Source organism: Egretta garzetta, unplaced genomic scaffold, assembly GCF_000687185.1.
Source record: "Egretta garzetta isolate BGI_Z169 unplaced genomic scaffold, ASM68718v1 scaffold523, whole genome shotgun sequence".
Taxonomy (NCBI): domain Eukaryota; kingdom Metazoa; phylum Chordata; class Aves; order Pelecaniformes; family Ardeidae; genus Egretta; species Egretta garzetta.
Window position 1 is genome coordinate 1,119,129 of NW_009259177.1, and position 24,709 is coordinate 1,143,837.

Sequence of the window (24,709 nt, forward strand, 5' to 3'; positions counted from 1 at the left end):
GATGAACAGTACATTAATTAAATTCACAGATTTTAATATAGTGAGAGGTGTTATAAACATGACAGTGGGGAAAGAAATTATGCAAAAGGAGGTTAGAAACACTGAGAGAAGTAAGAAAATGGGATTCCTTCTGGAAGAAATGCAGGCTAATACATCTGAGAAGAATTAAAAAACATAAATAATCAGCGAAAGGAAGAAACCCAAAAGCCGTTAAGCTAAAACAGAAGACCTAAGGGCAGCAGCTGACAGCAAATTATGTACGAGCTTGCAACATGAACGGGAAAAAGAATAAAATTGTCCGGGCTACACACATGGATGTATCACAAGACATCAAAAAGACACCATGATGCAAGTCCAGACCTTCTGCAGAAGTGATGGAACATACGTTCACCACACTACACCAACTAGCCAAGTATCTCTACTCAACCACACAGTACATTAGGGACATCCATGCAGAACACTGGGGTTTGGGTCTGATCCTCTTCTGAAGATTTTTTTTAAAAAAAAAAAACAAGGCAACCGAAAACCAACACCCAGGAACATAAAAAAACCTCACCAGAAATAAGAAAGAGCAAAAGAGAAAAACCTGAAAGGATTTCACAGATTGAATACGTAATGTAATCAACACAGGGTCTGAAAGATGCAGGAATATAAACACCATGAAAGGTCCAAGAAACCTTTAGGCTCATCCCATCATGTATGGTACAATTTGGATTTTTTAAAAAATGAAATGAACATAGGAAGAATATAAGCAGAAATGTTAGTTCCCAATAGTAACACCTATTACACCAAGGAACAACTTCCATAGGAATTAACTAAACCCCCTTTTCTTCACTCATTAAAACTGGGCAAAACATTCAAAAATATAGCATAGGAGACAATCTTGCGATGGCAGGATGACTTAATAGGTCTTTTCCATCTCTAACTTCAATGATTCCATAAGAGACAATAAGCAGAGACAACCCTCTGCAAAATTAAATCACTGGGAATCAACCGGAGAATGAAAATTAAATCACAGTAAAGTATTTTCTTCTTTGTAAGCATTAGCATTAATCACATGCAAAAGTAAAATATTAGTTAATTTGATTCTCTGTGCCTTCCAGACTCTGGTCGAAATGAATCAATGCAGGAAGAGTGATTTCTCTGATAACTAGGGAAATGATAAGGAGGGAGGAAAAAAGGAGAAAGAAGAAAAAAAAACCAGTAGAAAATAGGTGGTGAAAATGAAATGACCAAAAGGGGACTAGAGAAAACCATGCTAGGGGGCCTATTTCTTCTGAATTCCTAATCAGAACAACATATGTAAAATTTCACAGTGGTGGCTTTGAAACAGCATTATCTGAAGACGGCTAGCATCGGGAAGAAAACCACCTTGGACGGTACAAACTGTGACTGTTATTACTAGCCTGCAAACCCCTGAAGAACGGCTTCACTTCAAACGTATAGCCCTCAGTAACCCTTCAGGATTTCCGCAGGGAGAAGGTGGTGGTAACCCAGAATCCCAGCTCCTCCTCAACCAACACAATGAAGAGCGGGAGTGATGAATTCCCAAGGCACAACACGTTTGGGAACCCCTTTTCCGTAATGGCTGTGGACCAGGTTCCTTGGGTGTGCGTAAGCGGCTCAACTCAGCTATTCGTGTCAGGATCATGCCCGTGATAAGGCACAACCCAAGGCATTACATCTGCACTGCATCAGCCGAGGGAGGGAGGTGTCACGCTGGCATTTAACTCTGCTCTTTAGGCCATGAAAGGTCAAACTGGACAAGCCACAGCCTAATGAAGCTGTTTGTAGCTGGGGGTGAGGCAGCACAAAGCCTTTCAAATTAGCGGTTAAATGATGGCACAAAGCGGTAAGGGACCAGTTCTCAGCGTAGCCGGCAAGAATTCAGCTGTGGACTTTGCTGGGAGCCAAGACCGGGCCAGTTTTGGGAAGGCTGGTAATTTAAGCTTGTGCGCTAGAGGAATCGAGGCACGTACAGAAAACACGGGCGTGAGCACAGCGCGAGGCAAGCACAGCAGCTGAGACAAACCTGGCTGCCTCAGGGCCGGGGGCTTTCCAGACAGCAGCCTAAGTTCTTTACTTTAGTGACAGACTTTATTGAATTGGCACAGAAATACGTAATCAACATAACAAAAACTGAAAAAAAAAAAAAAACCAAACCAAAGGAACAGTATAGAAAAAATAACTGGGGGTCTGGTTTGTTTCTTCTGATACGTTTTAAAAATAGATACTTTCCTCCTACAGAGAGGAAATACTGTATTTAATTAGAAGCATAAATCATTACGCTTTTATAGTTAGTAATATCTTCTATAATAAAACTAGATTAGTTTCTCACTACATATGCTGTTTATTGTTCAAGTTTTACGATAAGTTCTAATAATGGAAGTGTTACAGAACAGTTCAGTTTGGGGTTTTTTTTTTTTTTATCTTCTACCAACTCTTAGATTATTTTTTGGTATATATACATCAGCAGAAATCTGTCCGGCTTTCTACCTACTGCAGAAAAATATCTTAAATGACCCTCTGAATGTTATGGGGATAAATTTATCTTTAAAACTCTATGAAAGATTTTAAAACTTAGCCCCCTAACTGTGATCAAAGCTTGAATTTTAATCCTCTACCTTAAAAATGGGGCAAGTTCACCTCACCCAGAATGCACCTAAGAAGCGGCTCTGCTGCCCCAGGACCCATCCTTCAGCTGCCCGTTGGCTCGCTCTCGAGATGTAGCCACAAATGTCACTAACTTAAGCAATTTTCTATAGGACTACAATTATTTTCCTCTTTCTATTTTCCTCATCCTACAGCAACACAATCAAGATGTAAACACAAAGCAAGTGCAGCAGACACATCACTGATTTCATTGCCATTTAAGCCAACCCTAGCAGCTCTGTGCCACGGACTGATGAGGAAAGCACATTAAGCACTTGCAACAGAACATCCAAGTAGACCTGTTTTGCAGCCTGATTAATAGAAACAACCTCTAAGGACTAATCACAAGTCGAGCCCTGTTTTGTAGATTAATAGAACAAAGGCACAAGAGAATAGGGAAGGTTACAGGACTGGAATACAAATAAGAAAAGGTGTACACTCTAGGTACTTTGACTGCTAGTAATTATCAGCTGAAGGCACATCCTTACAGCGAGGGCTCCCTGTTCTGTGCTAAAGCAGCTCACTTCCAGATGGATGATCAGCCTCTGCATCTGTGAATATTTTATCTGTATTTTAACTCCAAAATTTATGAAACAACAACAAAATCTTCCTTTGAAACACAACATACTTTTATGTCACACTAAGTATCACTTAGATTTCTGTTGATACCAGACGATTATAGAATTTGCAGAAACTACACTTTTCAGTTACACATACCTGGACCAGCAAGTACAATATTGACATGTAATGAATGACTTATTCAAAACACTGCTGACACTGCAATATGGTAGCAGATACTGGGACCCAGCAGATATCCCACATACCCCATCTGACCCTGCGAGGAGCTGTGTGGTGCTGTGCGGCGCCTGCCATGCCATCCCAGGCAGTGGATTTTCCGGAGCAGGATTCCACCTCATGATGAAAAGGTACTCAGCCAGAGGGAAGTCCCAGAAATAAATCCCTTTGAAATGCAATGCAAGACAACGCACAGTTTTTGATTACCTGGAGTTTTGCTAACATTCAACAACGGTGAGAAGTAATGCATGTACTATGTGGAGTGTCTACACAAACACTATATGCAAAATGATGGAACTTTTTCAAGCCTCTGAGGAAAACTACTTCTCTGCTTTTTAAATGTCATTAAAATGACATTAAAGTATTCAGTTTGATTGGCTGTAAGAAAATGCAGTGAAGATAATGGTAATACAAGTGCTGCGCCCGTGCCTGCTTCAGAGCTCACGAACACCTGCAGGTACCACTCGCCGCCGGTGCATCATTAAACACGTGGCATCTGCTGTCCAAAATCCTGAATGAACTAAAAAAAGTCCATCTAACTTCAGGAAGGACAGAATTCATTACTTATGCTTCAGAGTATCTCTTAATTTACAGAGAGATTAAACAATATATAAAACTTCGCTGGAGTGATTTATACTTGACTTATTTCCACATTTTCTAAGCTTTCCCAAAAGTTCCACCTCTTCCAATGCTATACACTCAAGAACATAAGCAATGTCATTCCCGAACCACATAAAACTGGGAGTTTACAAAAAATTATCTTCAGGTTAGGCAATGAAAGGCATTCATCCTTAAAATGGTATTTTCTAGGTTTATCAACAAATATAAAACCTGTGTTATATTCACAGACTTACTTAGAACTGGAAAAACAAATTCAATACCTGTAAACCTGAGGATTACAGTGTATTGGAGCATCCCATATTAAAAAGCGAAACACTTCAGGCCTATAGCTTCCAGATTAGCACTCAGTTTGCCCTTCTCCTCCATTTTGCTGCAATACAAGACATGGAAGTGTCCCAAGCAGTCCAGATGGAACCCCAAGAGAGGTGTTAAAGAGAACACCTTTCTTGCAGTTCCTTTTTATTACATTCCCGGTTTTGGAAACAAGATGCATTAAAATCTGTGCCAGGAAAAGAAGATTGCAAGATTCATCCTTCCTCCTTACATAAAGCTTTCTTTACATAAAGTTTGAGGTGCTACACAATCCCTAAGTATATTCTCAGGGTACAAACTTGTAAACCTTACTCAAGAGGGCAACATAGCCAGCAGCTGCAAACAGCAGCTTTTGTCGGTACGATATGCTGGTTCACAAGTGTCCAGAAATAAACTGGGTTTTTGAAGAACCAGACCACACAACTTTCTTGTCAGCCCTACCCATCCAGCAAATGCTGCTGAAGCAGCAAAACAGAAGGCGAGAGCTCTCCAGAAGCAGAGGGTAGGGGAAAGCTGGCAGATCTGCAGATACAATACTCAAGTATTCAGAACATTACTTGTAAAATACATAGGATGACACATGTGTCGGATGATTTCAAATCGCCATAAGCTCTTTTTCTAGGAAGAGTTATTTCCTTTGTCAAAGTAGCCATACGCACAGGGTTTCCAACCACCACATGCATGTCAGTACGGAAGGCAAACGGTGAAGCACATATATTAAAGGGTACTGTGTTTAGCGTTTATTGAAAACGCTAGAGAACATGGAATGGAGTTCCTAGGTGGTAACTCCCATTACTTTCTCCCAGGTACACTGTGCGTGCAAGCTGTAAAAACGATGACCTTGTCTATGTAGAAATTATCTGAGGAGGTAGCAAGGCATCGCAGCTTGTGAGGTCTTCTGTACTTACTCAAGGGTGTATGCAACTCAGCCACATCTATGAAGGCACAAGGATAACCTGTTGACACCTTTCTGCTTGTAAACCACGGCTTAAGCTTTCTGTCTGTGTGCATGTATACAAACATAGCTCTCAGCCTGATTAAGATTTTGATATTTAACTAGTAGAGTCAGAAACGTCAGCAACTCTCATACTTCAGATGCACACAAACCGTAATATGGACTAGCACCTAAACATTTTAGAGGTGGTTATAAATACCCAGAGGTCTCATTGATTTTCAGCTGAATCCATGAGCGTTGACCACTTCTGAAGTAAGGTGCCAGATCTATTCTACTGAATGGATTCTCATGAAAATCTGATGAATGTAACTGTCACTCTTGACCTTTATGCCTGTGCTCAGATTCATGATCAGCATTCTCTTATTTGAAGTGCTTGCACAATTTTTGGTTTATTTCATAGCCTCTGTGAATTACTTTAAGCATTTTATACACATCAGGGTAAAGTTAGCATTCTGATCAATAACTATTAGATAAATATGACCCAAATAATCTTGAAGACAGTCATGAGAAATCTTATCCTTCACTAGGAGCTATCAAAATTTAGTCACTTGCTACTTGACTTACTTCTTGTATTAAATCCAAATACAGTTTTTCAAACTTATTTTCTCTTCCATTTCTATTGCATTTTATTGCCGTTACATCACGTGAGCTTTACGATCAGCTCCACCGGAAGCAATGTAAATGCTTCCAAAATTTTTCCTGTTTGTCCTGAATAGATGAACTATGAAGCAAACCACCTGTAGACTACACCCATTTCACACTCCTAACAGTATGCAAGACAAGATCTACCTTCTCCCTTGTCACCCCCTGCCCCAATCTCATTCATTTCACCACATCTTGTAAAGACACTTGAAAGTATTCCTATTTTTCCAATCACAACTTAATTCAGCAAAGCTCCTGATATCTATGTCTCTATTTAACTGATAGTGGCCTTGCCCTTCCAGAGATACAGCCCTACAGCCAAGTCGTGGTCTCCCACTTAGCTCCTTGCTGGAGCCCTGGCACCTCTGGCTCACCAGCTGCTCCAGAGGGCCCTGAACCTCCTCCTGCTCTGTGCTCCAGCACTTGCCCACTCATCCTCCAACAGCCTCTTTACCTGTCACTCAAAGCATTCAGTGCTCCCTACTTCTTCCTGCTCAGGGTATTCGACATAGGGGCAACAAAGGAAAGAAAGTAATGGGGCTTGAAGAGCACCATCAAGGGCAAAATCCATTCTGAAATCAGCCCATCAAAGCTCAAGCCCCTCTCTTGCTCCTCCCGCTCTCCTACTGTGAAGGTGGTTGTCCTCGAATGAAATAATTTTTCAGTTAACCTTAACAGCATGGTATTTTCAATTTTGTCTTTCTTCCCTTCCGTACTAGACTCCCACAAAGGGGTATGGCACACATACAGGTAGAAGAAAATGGAGAAGTAGGAGGCATGAAGCGCAGAAGCTGCAGAATTTATTCAAGCAAGCATCAACACACAACGCTGAGTCCAATCCTCTGAGGAACAGCGTATCTTGACATGTGGGTTAACTCTCTCCTTACCTCCTCTTTCCCCAGCTCCCATTCTTTAAGGGGGTTCAGCTCTCCTGTAGCAGCTGAATTGAAAATTTCAGGGTTTTTCTAACATTCTCATTAATCCCTACTCTTCATCACTCCTTGTTGGGTGCAAATGCTCTCAGCCTGCTCAGTGCACACAAATGCCACATTGAGCACTGTGTTACTGCAGTGTTCAGCAAAAGGAAAACAAACTTCTGGTTCCTGGACAGCTGGCAATTGAAAAAAAAAAAAACCAAAGCAAAACTACAAACACAAGCACAACTTGGGGGTCTCCTATGCACATCTTGTATATCAAAATTACCTCGCTGTTTAGCAAACCACACTTCAGCCTACAAACAGGTGACCACCATAAATAATCAGCCCCCCAACAGCACAGGTCACACTCATTCTGGCTCTTTGCTGTATCATGCAGCACCTACTGAACTCTGTGAAAATGGAGCAGGAATTAGAGACACGGAGCACCTTCCCACAGTTGGGTGCTCAGTACTGCTCTGAAGGAGTTCAAATCCCTGTTTCCACCCTAGGAAAGATTCAAAAGAGTTAGGAGAGCCGCCATGTTATGACTGTTTTAACTGGCTAGACTTCCACCCACGGACAAACACAGTCTGTGCGCTACACTAGGAAGGAAAGGTTAAGACTTCGTGATTTGCCCAGTGCCAGGATCTGGAGCTTTACAAAGAGTTAGCTAGGACAGGTTGGCATCATAGCATTAAAAATTACTTATGAGATAGCATATTTAAAATCACAAACATTCCACTATTTATCTTTTTTTAAAAAAGTAAACAGGACAATTTTTTACTTAGAAGTGAATTTGATATCAAAGAGAATGAAGAAAAATCAGCAACATTCCCAACAAGGCAAAAAATGTAAACAAACCGCTGCAATTCTAGACAGGGGGGAATACATTCTTCCATCCTAAAATGAAAGACTTGAAGGACAAATGCCAAGAAAAATGAAACAGAAGCCTGCACCTTTAAACACAACCATGCTACAGTGGTGGTGTGTTTGTTTAACACGCAGACAGAAGACTTCAGTCTTTGCCAATAATTTTCTCAGTTGCTGACTTCTACTGCATAAACGCCAGAATTCCCGAAAACCTGGTACACCACCACCACTCTTGGCCAGTCTCCCCCCAGTTTTCTCACTGCTAAAGAGCAATGAAGAACTTGATTGCTGAGTAGTCCAATTTCTATTCCTCCCTTTTGTAGGCGCAAGCTAATTGCCAACTAAGACTATGAAAATAAAAGAAATGAGATCCATTCCAATCCATCAGTATATCTGAATCCTATCATGTGAGTTGCCAATTGGTTTTCCAGTCCTCACGCTCAATATCTGCTGTTAATTTGCTTGCTATTTCAAGAACTTGAAGACTGTCAGCAAAATCCATGATGCATTACAAAACTTATAATTGAAAAGGAAAAAAAACCAACATCTGATGCTTTTCTGACAGGATAAACACGAAGTCTGAAAACACTGATCAGAAGAAGAGAGATGTACTAACTCTTAAGAGCTATTTGTATTAAAATACGATTGCAAATGAAGTGGCGAAATAAACAGAGTTACAGAAATAAGTTCAAACTTGTGTAAAACCATTTGATGAAACCTCCAAATTTTCCACTGCTCTGAAAAGAGAAGAAAAAAATCGCACAAAACATTATTTTTAAAGGAGATGACTGAACCTGTCTATACTTTCTTAAGGCTGCATTATCTATGCCAATTAAAATTTTGCTTCTGAAAAAGAGTTAAGGCACTTCCTCTAGAGTTACTAAAAAAAGCAAATGAAAGCCTTGGCTTCGCAGAGGTGAGCGATAGCGAGCCGTTTGTTCTTGACCTCTGGATCACCCTACAGATCAAATTCTTGGACATAAGAAAAACCCACTAGTATTCATTAAAAGCAACTGGGAGGCCAGCTTTGTGCTTCTGTTCTTGAGACCCGAACAAGCTACAACTTGACAAATGTGCAGGATATTGCTGAACAATGCTGCTGTTCCTGTCAGAAGGGAAGAGCTTTATTCCCAGCTTCATTCAGGATGAATTGATTTTCATCACAATGATGCAAATCGCAGATTTCAGTCATTATTTAAATCATCAATTTTAATCTTTCACGTTTGCGCTTTTCAGTTATTTCCATAAAGCCGATTCCGTTAACCATTAAAATGCATTGATTTATAGCAAATTAGCTTTCCTATTAAACATTTTCTTCCCTCAAAAAGATTCATCTATCTATAGTTATCTAAACAAATATATATGCTGACAGTCTTGGGTCTTCAGTTTTCCTTCTCATTCTGCTTGATATGGGTGGAATTGCCCATAAATTTTAATACCTGAAAATAATGTAAATGATTGCTTTATTACATTATTTTATACTTATGCCTTGTGACATTTTTTGGTGGCATTTTTATGGAGAACAGAATTTAAAATCCATAATTAAGCCTACTGCCTCGTTTTTAATGAAATTAACTACTATCGATTTCCACGCACACAAAATAAAGTTTATCAGAACACTTTTTCATTTCAACTACCTTTGTCTTTCAAACAAACAAACAAACAAAAAGCTACCTGTCGAGCTAAACAGCAGAACAAAATAAAACTGAGAAAAATATTCTCCCTGAACAATTGTTGCTGTCAAAATGTGGTTTAAACAAATTCTGGCTCCAGTTAACTGCAGTTCTCTGGTGGTTTGAATGCTTTTAAAGCTTCATTAGAAAACAGACACTGCTCGAATACCTGTATTCAAACGTCTGTAACATTAAATTCAGTCCTTAGCATAGATGAACAATTCCAAATATAATTTAAAAAACATTCGTACTTTAAAATAACAACATTTGAATTTAAATAAAACTTATACATATTCACTTATACATATTCAGCACCCGAAGCTGCAGTAAAACCAGACTGTCTCTCCTTACACTTTTACAGATACATCAGTCTGAGTTATGCTTATATACACTTCACAAAGGGAGTTTTAAGATTTAAATCTTAATATATCCATTACTGTTTGTATTTTTTGTCCTGTTCAATAAGTAGCCTCGATCTCAAATTTCCAAAGGAGAAAATATTTCCATTGGAATCTTTGAGAGTTTTGCCTGCATAAAGTATAAGCTATCAATTATTTTCCCACCAAACAAGCCAGGTTCATAGGGCAAAGTCAGAAGGAAGAGAAAGGAGGGAAATGTTTTTGTGGATTGTTATCTATAGACCAAATGGAACATCTTCAGCCATTTTGCTCCTTCAAGGTACATGAAAGAATCTCTTATTTAAGGTGTGAAAATGTCAGTTCCATTCTCCACCTCTGAAAATGAGCAGACCTCTGAGCACGATTCATGTCCCACCCTTGCTCTTTTCTCTTTTAGGGGCTGATACTCTGTTTTCAACTCCCCTCCAGCTAATGCCATTTAATACTCTCTGAACCATCAGGCTAAATTCAAATTTTCTGCTCCTTAGAGGCTGTTGATATGCACCACCGCACATTCCAATTGCAAATACACATGAATGCTCCCGTGTATTGTAAGTTATTTTCTACATACAAATTCTACTAAATTGTAAGTTAGTAGGCACCACTTGAATTCTCTTAGGTCTTTAGAAAGCTTTCAGATGTACCATGAGTAATAACATGTAATGAATATGGACTGATATTTCTTTTCTGTAGTTACACTGAGTTGGCAATTTACATTTTCTAAATAGATAGATGACTTATAGCCAGTTTTCCCAATCTTCTGGCAATTACTTCTTAGAAACCCCTGACAGGCTGAAACCTCCAGAATCACAGCTGTTATTCTTGGTTTGATCCCTCTTTTTAAATTAAAACCAGTAGCTTTATCAGCAAATGAGAATTTTTTCCCTCTGGAAATACTTACAAAAATGCACATAAATTGAACATGCCAACTTATCTCATTTTAGAGTTGGAGCATCTCCTGGGTTAATGACCAGTGTTCCACTTTCGTGACAGAACTAATTGGGGTAAGGAGGCCACAAATACATACAACCCCTGCCCCAAATTCTCTTCCTTTGGGGTAATCTGAAGATTTGTAGTAGTGGAATGAGATGTGATTGGAGAGGAAGGAGAAAAAAAATCAGAAGTGCTAAAAGGCTTGTCTGATCGTTCTGTCTGTTCCCAGGCACAGAACAGATTTGGAACAGATTTTTCCAGTATCTGATGTGACTTTTCCTTCCTCTCAAAGACCAACTAAAATGCAGGAAACTAGCTGAATTTTCATATTTTCCAGGAAAAAAAAAAAAAAAAAGGAGACAAAAGAAGACACTGTCCTCCAAACACAGACTAGCTGATCTAAAAAGCTGTATTCAGAATTACAGCCTCAACTCCATATCAACAGTTGCTCAAAACATGCTTTGACAACAGTTTTTCACAGCTGAACACAAATGAAACATCCTTCAAGAGAGAGAGGTCAGCACTTAGTTGGCGTCCAGCATGCCGTTCTAGCAACCTAGCTTTATTTCCCATTGATCACTAATTGGAAAAACCCAGTTACCGATGGATTATGGGGAGGAATAATTAACATTTGTCTTCCACGACTAGGTCAGAACACATACGCCATTCACTTGTTACAGTTAAAACAACTCCGTTCCTTGATGTGGTGTCCCTTAATATTTCAGAACAAACAATCTAAATCCATGTGTATACATGCAGCCGGACACAAAAGGGTAACAGATTGCCATTGTCTAAATCCATGTGTATACCTCCAAAATTACAGAACTTCTAAACGCAGCCGGACACAAAAGGGTAACAGATTGCCATTACGAGAGGAGAAAAAGATCACTACATTTTGCCAATACATATAAATATAAATGTAAAGGCATATCACACTGTTCTCCATTTCATTTCAGAATACCAAGCTCTCTCTTCCCCAAAGATATTTTTCCCCAGACTTGGATTCTACGTTCTCCTCCAGATCCCTCCAGCAGCTCTGTAGTAAGCAGAGTTCAGGTAAATCTGGCCCAAATAAATCTGAAAGGTTGTCTACGTTTCATAATCATTGGATGCCCGTGGAATATAAGCCCTCTGAGACATACGTACGAAAGTAGCTGAACACAATCTTAATTTTGGCAGGTAGCTTTCCAGCTCACACAGCTGCTTACCTCACAGCAAGTCTCAAATTCACCTCACACGACCCAAGGCCTTTATGTGCCCCGTCTTCTGCGTGTTATACGCTGCTATACTAAAAAAAAATTACTTTGAAATGTCTTTGAGAGATGATTCCTAACCTGAATTAAGATCATCTTTCCCCATTAGCTGATACTGCAGGATTTAGAGTTTGGGTTTGTTTTTTTTTTTTTAAGCTAAGCCATGTCAGGCTGATTTTAACTACTAGCTAAAGGCTATGACTTTTAAATTTAAAAAAATAGTATCTTAAGTCAAGAATGTGAGATACAGAGCTAAATCACTATTATCTAACCAGCACTAATGCACACATGTGACAAAAAAAAAAGCATTGTCAGAAGCATCAGTGTGCGTGGTGGTGGTTGAATCATCAAGGCCTGCGGGCCGAGTGAACAGTCGACAGAGATGAGATGAAGGGGAAAATTTCTAAGGTCTGTATATGTTTGCCCCGTTCTTTGGTTCAACCCCTGATGTTCCCCCTTTCCTCTCCTACTTTCACCTTTAAAGCAAGCCTGACATCAAAAATGTAAGTTACAAGCCTATAATAAACCCTTCTTATAGATGTGGATAAATTAGTCTCTAAGTACTTCAGCTGACGACTGAGAATGCCAAGTAGCGTAATGATTATCACCATCACTGAAGTGCAGGTTTCTGGCACAGCCTCAAAGGACTGTGGCTGTTGTTAGCAAGAGGATTTAAAACAAGTGCTACCCAAGCCTCCACAGAGAGGTATCGGGCACCACAACACAGAGGGAAACCAAGGAAGAGTCTCCTTAGGACAGAACTTAGGACAGCAATTTTTCCTGCATATGCTCAGCACAGGGGTGGAGTGAGATCAAAACCAGCTTGAAATTTATCACAACTTCACAAGCAAAAGAAAACAATGCCTAGAACTGATCAGAAATAATGCTTAGAGCACCCCCTGCCTTGAACCCTGTGCTGCGTGGGTGTTAAATACTACCATACTAATCTATTAGCACAGCAGACATAAATACCTAAACAGCATAGAATATAACGGAGCTTCCTTCCCTAATTCAAACTAAGATACCACTGCAGTTAATCCACAAGCACGGAGTGGATATTGAGTCCACAATTTTTAAAGTGCATTCAGCAGGCAGAACAGAAAAATTACGATTCTTTTTTTCTTATTTCACACACATGGCTAAATATAGCCTATTTATCCGCAAAAAAAGAAAAAGTGGCAATTGTTTCAGAGTGGTTTACAGCTAAGTTCGATACTGTTCCGCAGGGCAATGCAACAAAGCAGCTTCATGCATTTTCAGCAAATCCTGCTGCGGTTCAAGTAATAAACAGCAAAGAAAGTTTAAATTGAGACTTACCACGGGGCACCGTATATTCGGAATCCTTTAACTGTTATCTCTGAATCTTGTAAGTAAATACTATTTGTCAGGAGTGACTGAACATTGTCAAAGTCCTCTGGTTTCAATTTGGACACAGAGGGAAAGCGGTAGTAATCTTGTTTAACAAGGTCTGCCATGAATTCCTTATCAAATGTCAGTTCATGATTCCCAGCAATCACTATTTTATATTCATATGGAAGGTTTCCTGAAATAACAAAAGAGAGGACTTAATTAGCACATTTTCCTCCCACACCAGCATTGTCGGCACAATAAGTAGACAGCTAGCAGAGACAGAACGAAATACCCCAGATCTGTGTGCATCGCCATGCTGAGCAGGAGTTATTAATGCTGCTTCTCTTCCATTGACTGAAACTGTGTTAAAATGTAAAGTAACGTCACACAAAGCAATGTTATAATAAAAAGCATTACACAAAACAAGCTGGTATGCACCAAACCAGCTCCAAAGGTGGCATAAACCACCACTGCTCCCTTGCTTTCAACTGATGCCACGCTGATGTGCATTAGCCTAGACGTGACTCCGAGTCCTACCTCTTAATTCACAGGACTGAGCCTGTTCTCCAAAGCTCCAATTCACTAGCAATGGACTTTCACATTATTATCATTATTATTGTTATTATTATTAAGAAGTTTATGTCAGTATCTCACTTCTGTAAGAAATGCACAAGTAGAAGAAACCACGAAACTCAAGCAAGTAAGACATAAGGTAGGAAAAAGAAAACGTGGTTAATTCATTTACCGTGAGGGTCAGAGATAAAGAGTACAAGCTTCATCGCCTCAAGTCAGGGCAACTATTTCCATTGTTTGGAATGAGGCATGGATCAGGCCCACGGAGCCAGATTTTTGGGAGTTCAGAGACAGATTTTCAAGCACTTGGTTCCAACAACCAGTGCCAGATCTTCCAAATAAACATACTGGGTGCTGAGCTCCCTGAAAAATATGGTCCCCTACCGTGGTGTCTTCACAAAAGTTAGGTTCTTTTACAAAATCTGTCCCACTGTAACTTTCCAAAAATCGCATGTAAATTTGCATCAAAGCTAAGACCAGACTCACATCTCCCTTCTGCTGCCTTCAATGTAAGCCGATTACCTAGTCTGATACAAAACCATTCATTTTGGCGTACATTTGTAATAATAATTTAGAAAAGGTTGGCTTGGGTTTTGGATTTCTCCCCTCCAAAGACAGCAAAATATATGTGGAAATCTATGGGTCCATATTCCAGTTCGGGTACTCCCAACATCTGCCTCGAGGAACACAGAATCAGATGCTATGTATTTCTCACGAATACAGTTCTCCTAAATAGATGTGGCTTTGCTAGTTTAAAACTTGTCTTTCAACTTCCAGAACTGTTTGGGTTTGCAGTTTTTTTTAAAAAGCAAGTTTCAAAGTAAAGCTGTAAGCATTTACAAGAAGATTAACTTCCCCCTAAATAAGACTTAAGGGGAACCAGCCAAAACCCTCTGCTTTTCAATATTTACAACACAGAAACAGGAATTACACAAGATATGTATATAAACATCGTATTTGCAAAATCAGTTAATTCTGGATAGAAAAACAAAAAGCTATAAATCCCCTGAAAAAAACAAGCAGACATCTTCACAGACACCTCACGTCTGAACAAAATGCAGATCATACATATTCATAACTCTCTGCGGTGCTGCATTAGATTAAAAGCTGGGGAAGATGCAATAAATGCTCTGCTACAGTTTATGCCTCACTCTCTTCCCTCCCCCTCCCCATCTCTGCAATTCATTTTTATTTAAAAACTCAATGTGGCAGTTCCTGCTTTCTGTGACTCCTGGGCACAAGGTAAAATTGGTATTTTCTCCTCTCTCAGGAAACATAAAAGATACCACGGGCATGAAATTTGATACACTTGTCATAACTATCAATCCCCCAAAACAAGCTAGATGTGATTAAATTCTCAGAGAAGTAGGATGGAGAAGTTAAATTCAGGTTTCTGCCAAGTTATCAACATTTGCCAGTTTTAGCAACTTACATCTTACTGGATAGATGTTCAGGTTTTAAGTTTTCTCCCATGTATTCTGATAGATTTGGAAATCAGCACATTTTGCTGATATTATGTGCAATTAAGTATGGAACGTTTTGCGTGAAGTCAATGGGTTTTTTATCTTGACACCTTGTAAAAGAGGGCTTAATTTGAAGACACACAGGACATGAAAAGATAAACTGATGGTGACATCAGCGATAATTAAAACATATTGATGTAACATTATACGTGTTATATAAGCACCTGGAAAACCAAACCGTATTTACTGCAATTGGTGTCAAGACAGCCGTTGATTTTATTAAGACTAAGGAGAGGCTCTGCTTGGTCAGTTCTTGAGGGCCAGGAAGGCACTGGGGAGCTGGGGGGCCCTGGGAGAGAACAGCATCTCCCCAGTGCCACTGGGCAGCTCAGGACACGGCCCCTCCAGTGAAACCCAAGGACCAATATCAGGACTGAGGAATATGGAGAAATTGGCTCTGGAGGAGAAACCCCACGGGGACCAAAGTTGGCCAACACCTACCTGTAAGCTCGAGCCCACAGCCTGCCAGCCGGAGAGTAAGCAGTGCTGGCTGCGGCTGTAATGGCTGCAGCCCCAGGTCCCCCCTCCAGCAACAAGACGAGACATGCTTCACTCCCATACTTTAATATTTACCATAGGATAGGCACCAAGATCTCCCCATCTAGTTCCCCGACTTTACAACCAGTCACATTTTGCTTTCCTTCTCTGGAGCTGGCTTGGGAGCTAGCAACAAGCAACTCTGCTCATCGAAATGCAAGCACGTCAAAAGCCAGGCCTAAGCAAAGGGGAGCACAGCAAGAGGAAGTCTCATCCATTTCTTTCCTCTTCCCTGAGGAAAGACTATATAGCACTAATCACAGTAATAAATTACCTGCAATCAGATTAGCTATTTATTCATCGCATTCAGGTTTTCCCCTTCCCGAAAGGCCCTGTGGCAGTGCACAACATTCATTCTCTCTGATACAATTTATGAAATATTTTGGTGTGTCTTCTTTTGGCAGTCCTGCCCTTTGCCTATAATCTGCTGACCTTCTGTGTTTAATATGGAAGCATAAACAGTCACACACAAAAATCTCCTACTCCATGGTATTTCAGTTTCATCTTGACCAGATTAATCTCTGCATATCTACATCTGTGCTGTCTGTACAGAGAGATGCTGTAGCCCAATATGCAGGCTGAAAGGCATTTCCTCACTTCCCTTCACTAAATTTTTGTTAGCTACATTCGGTCTTTATTAGTCTAATTTCCTAACTTAAATTTTCTATCATGCACCAGTAATATTATCCATTCTAATTCACGCTGTGAATCTGGCAAACAGATAGAAAAACCGCTTTCCAAACTAGGAAAAGTTTGATCTGTTTGCTGGGACCAGCACTTCAGAATACCCAATTATCACCTCCCAGGGTAATAATTGAGCTGAAACTAAAAATACTTAAATGTTGAGCAGGTGAGACCAAAAGGCTAAAATTGCAGCTACTAAAAATGACTAGGGCAACGAGTCTGTTAAGTAGAGTCACTTATACTGGAGTATTTGAAATCCTATATATTTATGTGTATATACACACACAGGGTGCACATGTGTGAACGCATGTCTGTATTTTCAATATATAATATTTTGGCTAAGATGTTTTTCAACATCTACCCTCAACACTAGAAGCAAGGGCACAATGTAATCATTGATCAAGAAAATACTGCAATTAGACAAGGTGTTCTCTTCTGGAAGACAAAGTCAGTATCACTCTTGCTCAAATAAAAGCAAAGATAGTTAACTCTGAATAACTTCTAAAAACGGGATTGTTCATAGTAATACAGTATATAGCACATATATGCTATAGCATGCAGTACATTAATCTGGGAGTCTCAGAAGATTTTGGTGACTTCCCATTTAACGAGTCAACCCTCAAGCTACAGTCCCACATACCTTTGTCCCCCAAGCGCTCATCCTGTGCTACCGTGCCTCTTTGCCAACACAAGGATTTGGTGGCCACAGAGCACAGTGGATCAGACACCTGATCCAGCCGAAAACTGATGTAGCAAAAAAGGAAGGAGGATCTGTGAACACTGGTAAGGTAGGACTTGTTTTGGTGGCTGCAACCACTTATATCACTTTAAGGTGTGATCTGAGCAACAGCCTGACTTTCAATACACCTATTACAGAGGACAAGGGGGGAAGCTGGGGAGGGTGGGGGGGTTGTTCGGGTTTTTTAAAGCTACGTAAGTAGGTGTTCCAGTGTTTTTTTAAGTTCAACTTAAGTACTTGATCCTAGGAGTCCTTAATCTGTTGAACAACCATTCCCATTTTAATGGCATGCTTCATAAGAGTACAATTTAGTCACACGACCCTAGTTCTGTAGAGCTGCCAGACATGAAAAGGAGTCTGACTGGCAATGAATGTTAACTGCTGAGTCCCTATAAAAATAGAAAAACCACATTATTTTTTGACTACTGTTACCTACAAACCCACAGGGAAACAGGGGAATAACAAATAATGTGATACTAACTGTCTATATAGTGGTAGAAACCTGTATTTAGACACAAATGCTACACAAGTGCTTTTGATGTGAAGCTCTGCATATGCATACGCATGCATGAACTATTCAAACCACACAGCACTTCCACAGAGGTGAAGCATTTTCATGCCCATTTCACAGCCTCGTAGACCCTTTGGCCTCACATTGAGAAATGGGCTCAGAAACCTTGACGTACAAATCAGTCCCTTCAAAAAGAGGGAAAACCTGTACAAGCGAGTTGCCCGTGCAACAAATCTCCTATTTGTATCATATATGCTTCAAAAATGCAAAACTGGTCACGGAGCATTCACCTATAACCAACCACATACACGTCCACGGATAAACACTGATTTTGTGTCAGTCCTATGGACTTCCAGCCCCCGCAGCAGCACAGGTTGCTAGCGGTTGCCTGGCCACAGCTGCCCAAGCTGCCAACCGATGGGCAGCAGGCGAGGGCAACCAGCAGAGCTTGCTACAGGCCAGCAGCTCTGGAACTCTTCACTGAGGTTTCTCATGGAAAGCCCACTCCACCTCAGGGCCATGCCTACTCTCTCTTCCCAGCATTTACAGCCCAATCACAACACGCGCAGGGTCCTTTCAGCTTTTCCAAAGAAACACAGTATTTCAAAGGCTCCGATTTCTCCTTCAGCAGCAACAAATGAGTTAAACTGTACAGTTACATAGGCTCGAGCTTCCAAAAGATAAGCTGGGCTTCTCACACCAACAATGACTGCAGGTACTGAGATCCAAAACTGGGTAGGAAAACCAAACACCTTTTCTAGGATGAGATTGACTGTGAAAATATTCTGGCTGTTTTAATCAAGCAGCCTTCCCAAAAAGTCCTCAATGGAATAGCTAAAACTGATGTCAACCAACGTACTGGCTGAAAACATAACCAATGTGTCTCTATGCATTTTGTCCCTCTGTGTCTGTAGAAATCTACAGAATGAAATAACTAAAAACAAAATAAAAAAACAGGCAAATAAAAGACTGAACATGCACTAAACCAGAACATGCTTCTAAAGAAGTACAAAGAGCTGAAGTACAAGAGCTCTCAAAATCTTCTTGATGAAAAGTGTTCCACCAGGTTTTTAAACTATCAGATGGTTCTTGGTTTTTTTTCCCCCTCCAAAAGAAAATTTTGGAGAAAGAAAAATACAAGCGAAACACACATGGGCAACACAGCAAGAGGAGTAGATGAATGAAAGTGTAACTGTTTTGCCTTTATGCAAAGAAAACATCAGACCACAGCACAGGGAGAAGCAAAGGCTGAGACCCTTGAATTCCTGTGATAGATCTAAAGCTTGCACATTAAAGCTCCCCTTTGTTGAAAATGCTGTTAGACACAACAAAACAGAAATGTTAGGTAAGTGCAAGCTCTGCCTCTGACCTTTCACTCTGTAACCGTCAGGCTTCATTAATTTTCACAAGGCCTGACAGCTCTAGCGTTAATACTCACACTTGCGGATTGAGCCACACAGCAGGTTCAGACTGCTACCTTCTCCTCTGAAACTCATGCATTAGGATTTCTTCCATGCTGGCAATGGAAAACCAAGTCTAAGAAACATTAAACACAAAAAACTACGTTACAATAATGCCAAGGTTGAGTCATAAACCCATGAAAGCAAGGAAGTATCAAGTGAATCTTGCCTCAGCACCTCCGACTCGGCTACGTAGTGCTGAGGTCTTGCAGCAAACAGGGTCCTCTCCGAGCGACTGCAGATACAGGTGCTATTTAACCCACACGGGCACTTCGGAGGAGTCTGATACTGCAGAATCAGTGGTACCCAATACCAAGTGCGTCCACTCGTTCTCTCTTCCATAGGTAAATGAAGTGAATTTTGCACAACGCTGGGCCATGACATCGCCACGTGCAGTAGGAACTGTACGCAGCAGAACCTAGTTAACCAGGGGTCTGACTTAATGATGCTTTGACACCAGTAACAATTCCTTGCTTTTATGTATTTATGTCTCAACCATAACATTATTCTAATGTAACTGTTTGTGATTAATATCCTTCTCCTCTCTGTTAAAAGAAAAAAACGTAGCACAACATAAGCGACCATCTTTTCTTTCCCTTCAGTGCCCCACGTCTTCCTCGGCATTATTCCGACATGACATGTGCTGGGTTTTGATCTCAAAGTTGTTTTGAATTTCACTGGGCTACTATTATTGAAACTTTTTTCCTGAAACATGGAAAGCATCACTGAAGTTTTATCAATTAATACATGACATTTATTTGTTTTGCAACAGCCAGAATCTGAAGTTCTTGTTTAGTCTAACCTCAAAAACAAAAAAGCCTCCAGATTTTGCAGCTCACAGCACCGCCAACTTTAGGTGTAAAAAGTTCCCCAAATTGACTTTAAAATTATGAAATTTGAAACAGAAGGAGCGCAGATTTCTCTGCTTGCTCGTCCCTGGAAAGGCTTTCTTTTCAGGGTTGTAATTATGTAACCTAAAAGATGGAACTTTCAAGGAAAAAAAATAAATCACCTAACAAAATAAAAAAAGCTGACAGCTATGAATTTTCCCTTTAAATTTATCAAATTGCAAAACCATCACCCTCCCCGGAAATCACAATAGCTGTATTTTTCCCTTTCATTTTTAAAAATGCTTCTTGCAGAAATGGTAGCTCCTGCTACTCCTCTCTTCCCCGTAGCAAAGCAATACACACAGGACTGCCACGGCTGCCTCGGTGCTACCTGCGCACTTTCAAAGAGTACTTTCCTTTAAGTGAAATAGTGTTCACTTGGGAAAATATTTAAGGTTTTCAGGCAAGAACATCTTTTGTCTAGCAGGGCTGAAAGGTGTTCCTCTAAACAGAATTACCCCCTGTTTACACTTATAATGAGATTTGCATCTAACCCCCTGTAGTTTAAGGTCTATTAGTGCATGCACACTGCAAAAACATAGAAACACGTTGTATTTTGTCCAACAGAATTTTTTACATGTTCTCCTGTGATCAAGATCTTAATGTATCAGGACTGACAAGTTTTAGATAGATTTCAGCTCGGCATGGTTTCAAATGGCTCAGATCTTGAACTCTGAATACCAAGGCTGAGAACATAAACTCTGCCTTCACAGTGCCAGTGGGGCTAAGTAGAAATGTTCTCCTTGAACTTGATTAAGACTAAATTGAAAAGGAACATTTTTGGTTACTATTACATTAGGCGAAAATATAGAAATGAACCCTAATACTATCTAAATCTAATAAGAAAAAGCCATCTCTATTTCAAGATTTTCAAAGCATTCTCTATAAATGCATCACAGATCAAGTTACATGGTACTTCTGCCAATAAACAAAACGAAATCACAGGTTCCAATTGGCTTAACTCATATTGGAAAGTGCGAAAGCAAATGCTAGAAAATGCAATTACTGCAAACAAACTCCATTTTCTCCACTCAGGAGGGAATTTCAGGGAACATTTTATTGCCCTCAAATAATATTTCTAAAGGCATCAATACACAATCCTATTTTCGTTTCGGAGTACCCCCACAGTATATAACCTAATCCCCTATGAAGAAACTCACCAGATTTTGAATAATATATTGGTTGTTGGTATTACCTTGTGCACGCACATACTGTATCAATTTAAATGATTTTTCTCCATGAATCTTAAGAACATAAAAACCAACAGTCACTGTCTGACACAAACAGATCTGGACCTACTTCCCATAACATATCCTTTGTCTCTGTAATTTACAATTCCAATTAAGTCTTTTTTTTTCCCCCTAAAATAAATGAATAAAAGCCATCAAAAAGGAGGTCATCTTGAGAAACAATTATACAGAAAGTAATTAAGCTAATCATAATTATCACAGACAATGTCTTGGTATTTTCATGTACATATATTTTCACACTGCAAAAGGCCAGTGAATGCTAAGGACAAGATTTTCCAGACAAAGTAAAACCTTTATTTAAAAGAGAAGCAAGCCTGAATATCAATTCTTCACTACTTACTGAAGGAAAACTTACTGAAGGGAATGAGAATTATGAATACAGGACCCAAATCTAGATTCTGCCCCAAATTTTTCTGCCTTATTGACAGGGACCTTTATGTGAGCAGCAGAACTTCCTTTCCTGTCCACAGGACTGAAAAACACATCCCTGTCAGGATACTTCCAGTATCTACCTACCTATCTTAAGAAAAACAAATAAATCCATCAGGAAACACAGAAACACCAAAAACATTCTCCTGTTTCTCTCCTCTCTGGACTTGTTCCCATTATTTGTTTTCTCATTTTTAGAGGAAAGTCTTTGAGGCTTCCAATGCATAGAGCAGTAGGCGGACGCCTACCTCGCAGCCTGGGAAAGCCTAGTGGATATTTCTGAAAAAAATCCCTCCAAATGCCACCTTTTTCTGTATCCCGGGAAGATGATCAGAGCCTTTCTTATGAGAAGAAAAATCTCAAATACATAGACAAGAAACTTCAGATAACTATTTTAATTTTCTTTCTAAAAGACAGTACCTTTTAAATAACCTCTCAATTTTTATGCATGGAACTGAAAACCTTCCTTTCAAAACTATTATTTTTTTAGTACATTATTGGTAAACTACAAAACATACTGGGGCTCAGACTTAACTGGCTACCAATACTATGGCAACATGGATAAATACCCATAACTATAAGCCAAAAAATAATAAACAAAGACAGCAAGAATAATTACAAAGAAAGTAAATGGAAAGGAAAAAGAAGAAATAAGATAAAAGTATTTTTTAAACTTCCCAAAGGTTTTAAAAGCATGGACTGCTGTCTAAAAGCAGGACATCAGCTTTTAATAACTCTGAGAATGTAACATTTGCCCGTGTGCTGAAGCAATTAGCTGCTTTTGAAATGTTACCTTGTAATCAAGTTTTCTGCTTATACTTGTAAACATTTAAGCATAAAAAGCAAGTTTGTTATTCAAAGGTCTTAAACGTATTTTCAGATGGCAATGCTGATGTTTGTTGGGAATTGTTTCTTCCTTTTCTAAGTCGGAAGAGGAGAAATCTGAAACTCCACTTCCAGAAGCAGCCCAATACCCATTTGACAGGACTCCATACTGTGTTTCAGAACTACCTCCATGGCCCTTTCCTGAAATCTTCAAAGAGAAAGTACACAGAGAACACAAACAGAAATTACAGTCAACTGAAAATATTCAGGCAGATCTTTATGAACCTCCAGTATTATTTTCTGAATCCTATGTTTACATTTATTATTCTAAATAAACCTGAACATTCCATTAGAGTCTTTCAGGATGAACTTGGATACCAGGAATCTCCTGAGCCCTGTAAGGAAATTCCTTTTAATAACCCAGCCCACAGAGAGGTTTCTTAGCTACCAAAGGAGACAACCAAATCACTCCTGCTGTATCATGTTATTACAAGGAACTGAATTACTCTTATGCCATTATTTCTTTTTCCTAGCCATCTAGAATTGCAGGAGCAGAATAGCACATAGCCTCAGATACCTTCTTTCTAAGTTTAAGCATCTATAGTAACCCCAGACACTAAGAAAAGAGAGAAGGAAACTTTAAGCCTAATAAAGGTTTAGAGTGATAACGATGGAAATTAGTGCCAGCCATTTTTGAGTTCCAAATCTCACCACTGCAACTATTTCTTGCCATCTCGTCTCTTCTCCAGGCTTTGCAGAATTTAAATCACCAAATTATTTATGTTACAGCACCCCAGGACCTCATGACAGACAGTTCAGACTGAAGTTTTTTAAAAATCCAAGGGGCCGCTCTTTGTATTTCAGTGGGCAAACCTATATGCTGAAATGCCTCCTACTTGTCCTTCTGAAGAAGGAAGGCCAAAACAGATGAATGAAAAATAGTATATACAATGTAAACTCCATTCTGCAATGCAAAGAGTCATGGAATTCAGGTGAGACTCTGATCTTTCCCATCCTTGTTACTACAAGTATGTAGGCCCTTTGCTATAGCCATCTCTGTTCCTTTGTAAGAATAATATTAAGCATCTAACCTACATAAGGCAGTGAAATGTTTTTAAGCCAAGTTAAATGGATATGTGAGATTTATGGTACTTGTATCTGTGCATTGGAATTTACAGTAACATTTTCACAAGGTGCTGCAAAATCTGGATGATGCAGAATCTGTAGTTTCCTTTTGCATACAGAAGTACACCAAGGATTCTGGTACAGGAATAAGTATTTCTCTGTAATTAAATGCTATCATTAACTGTTGGGGCATGCAGCATTTGCAATTTTTCATCTCGCGTGCTTTCTGCAGAGTAGGGTCTCTCTTGACTTACTCATTTTAGCCATCATTTCTAGACTTAAAAAAAAAGGAAAGAAAAAGGAAAAAGGAATGAAAAACCTGCCATAAAAAGGCATGATATGTGAACCTGAAGTTTTACTGAATAAAGTGGCAACTCCAGGTAATCAGAGATGCTCATTAAGACAAAGCACTAAGAGAACAGCTATTTCAGTCACTTGCACAAAGGTAACAATTTATTTCTTATTTATACTCCTTTCTGCTAAGGTTTTGCCCTTTCACCTCAGAGGCAAGCATCATTGTTTTTACAGCTGGCTTCACGGAAGCATTTGCTCATGAATGGCTGTATTGCTTCCACTATAACTGTACACACATCCTCTCCAGCAGCTCCCTCCAATGCCAGGACCCATTTCACCGTCGCTAGCCGGAGCTGTCAGTCACCAGGCCAGTTCCTCTTCCTTCCCCCGGTCCCCAGGGGCAGCCCGGTGGCTGCGGCAGCGGGGCACCCCTCGGCCATCCTCGCTCAGGCAATCCCTCTCCGCCTTTCACACTCCAGCTAATGGCATAGGATTATA

At 39.8% G+C, this 24,709-nt stretch overlaps 1 protein-coding gene across 1 annotated transcript in view; it reads right to left on the reverse strand.

Annotated features, from left to right (window-relative positions):
• Nucleotides 1-24,709, reverse strand: part of MPPED2 (metallophosphoesterase domain containing 2) — a 103,526-nt gene that overhangs the window by 34,868 nt on the left and 43,949 nt on the right. The window contains exon 3 of the mRNA XM_009635580.2: nt 13,339-13,564. Within this exon, the coding sequence (XP_009633875.1) occupies nt 13,339-13,564 (226 nt within the window). The remainder of the gene's footprint in view (nt 1-13,338; nt 13,565-24,709) is intronic.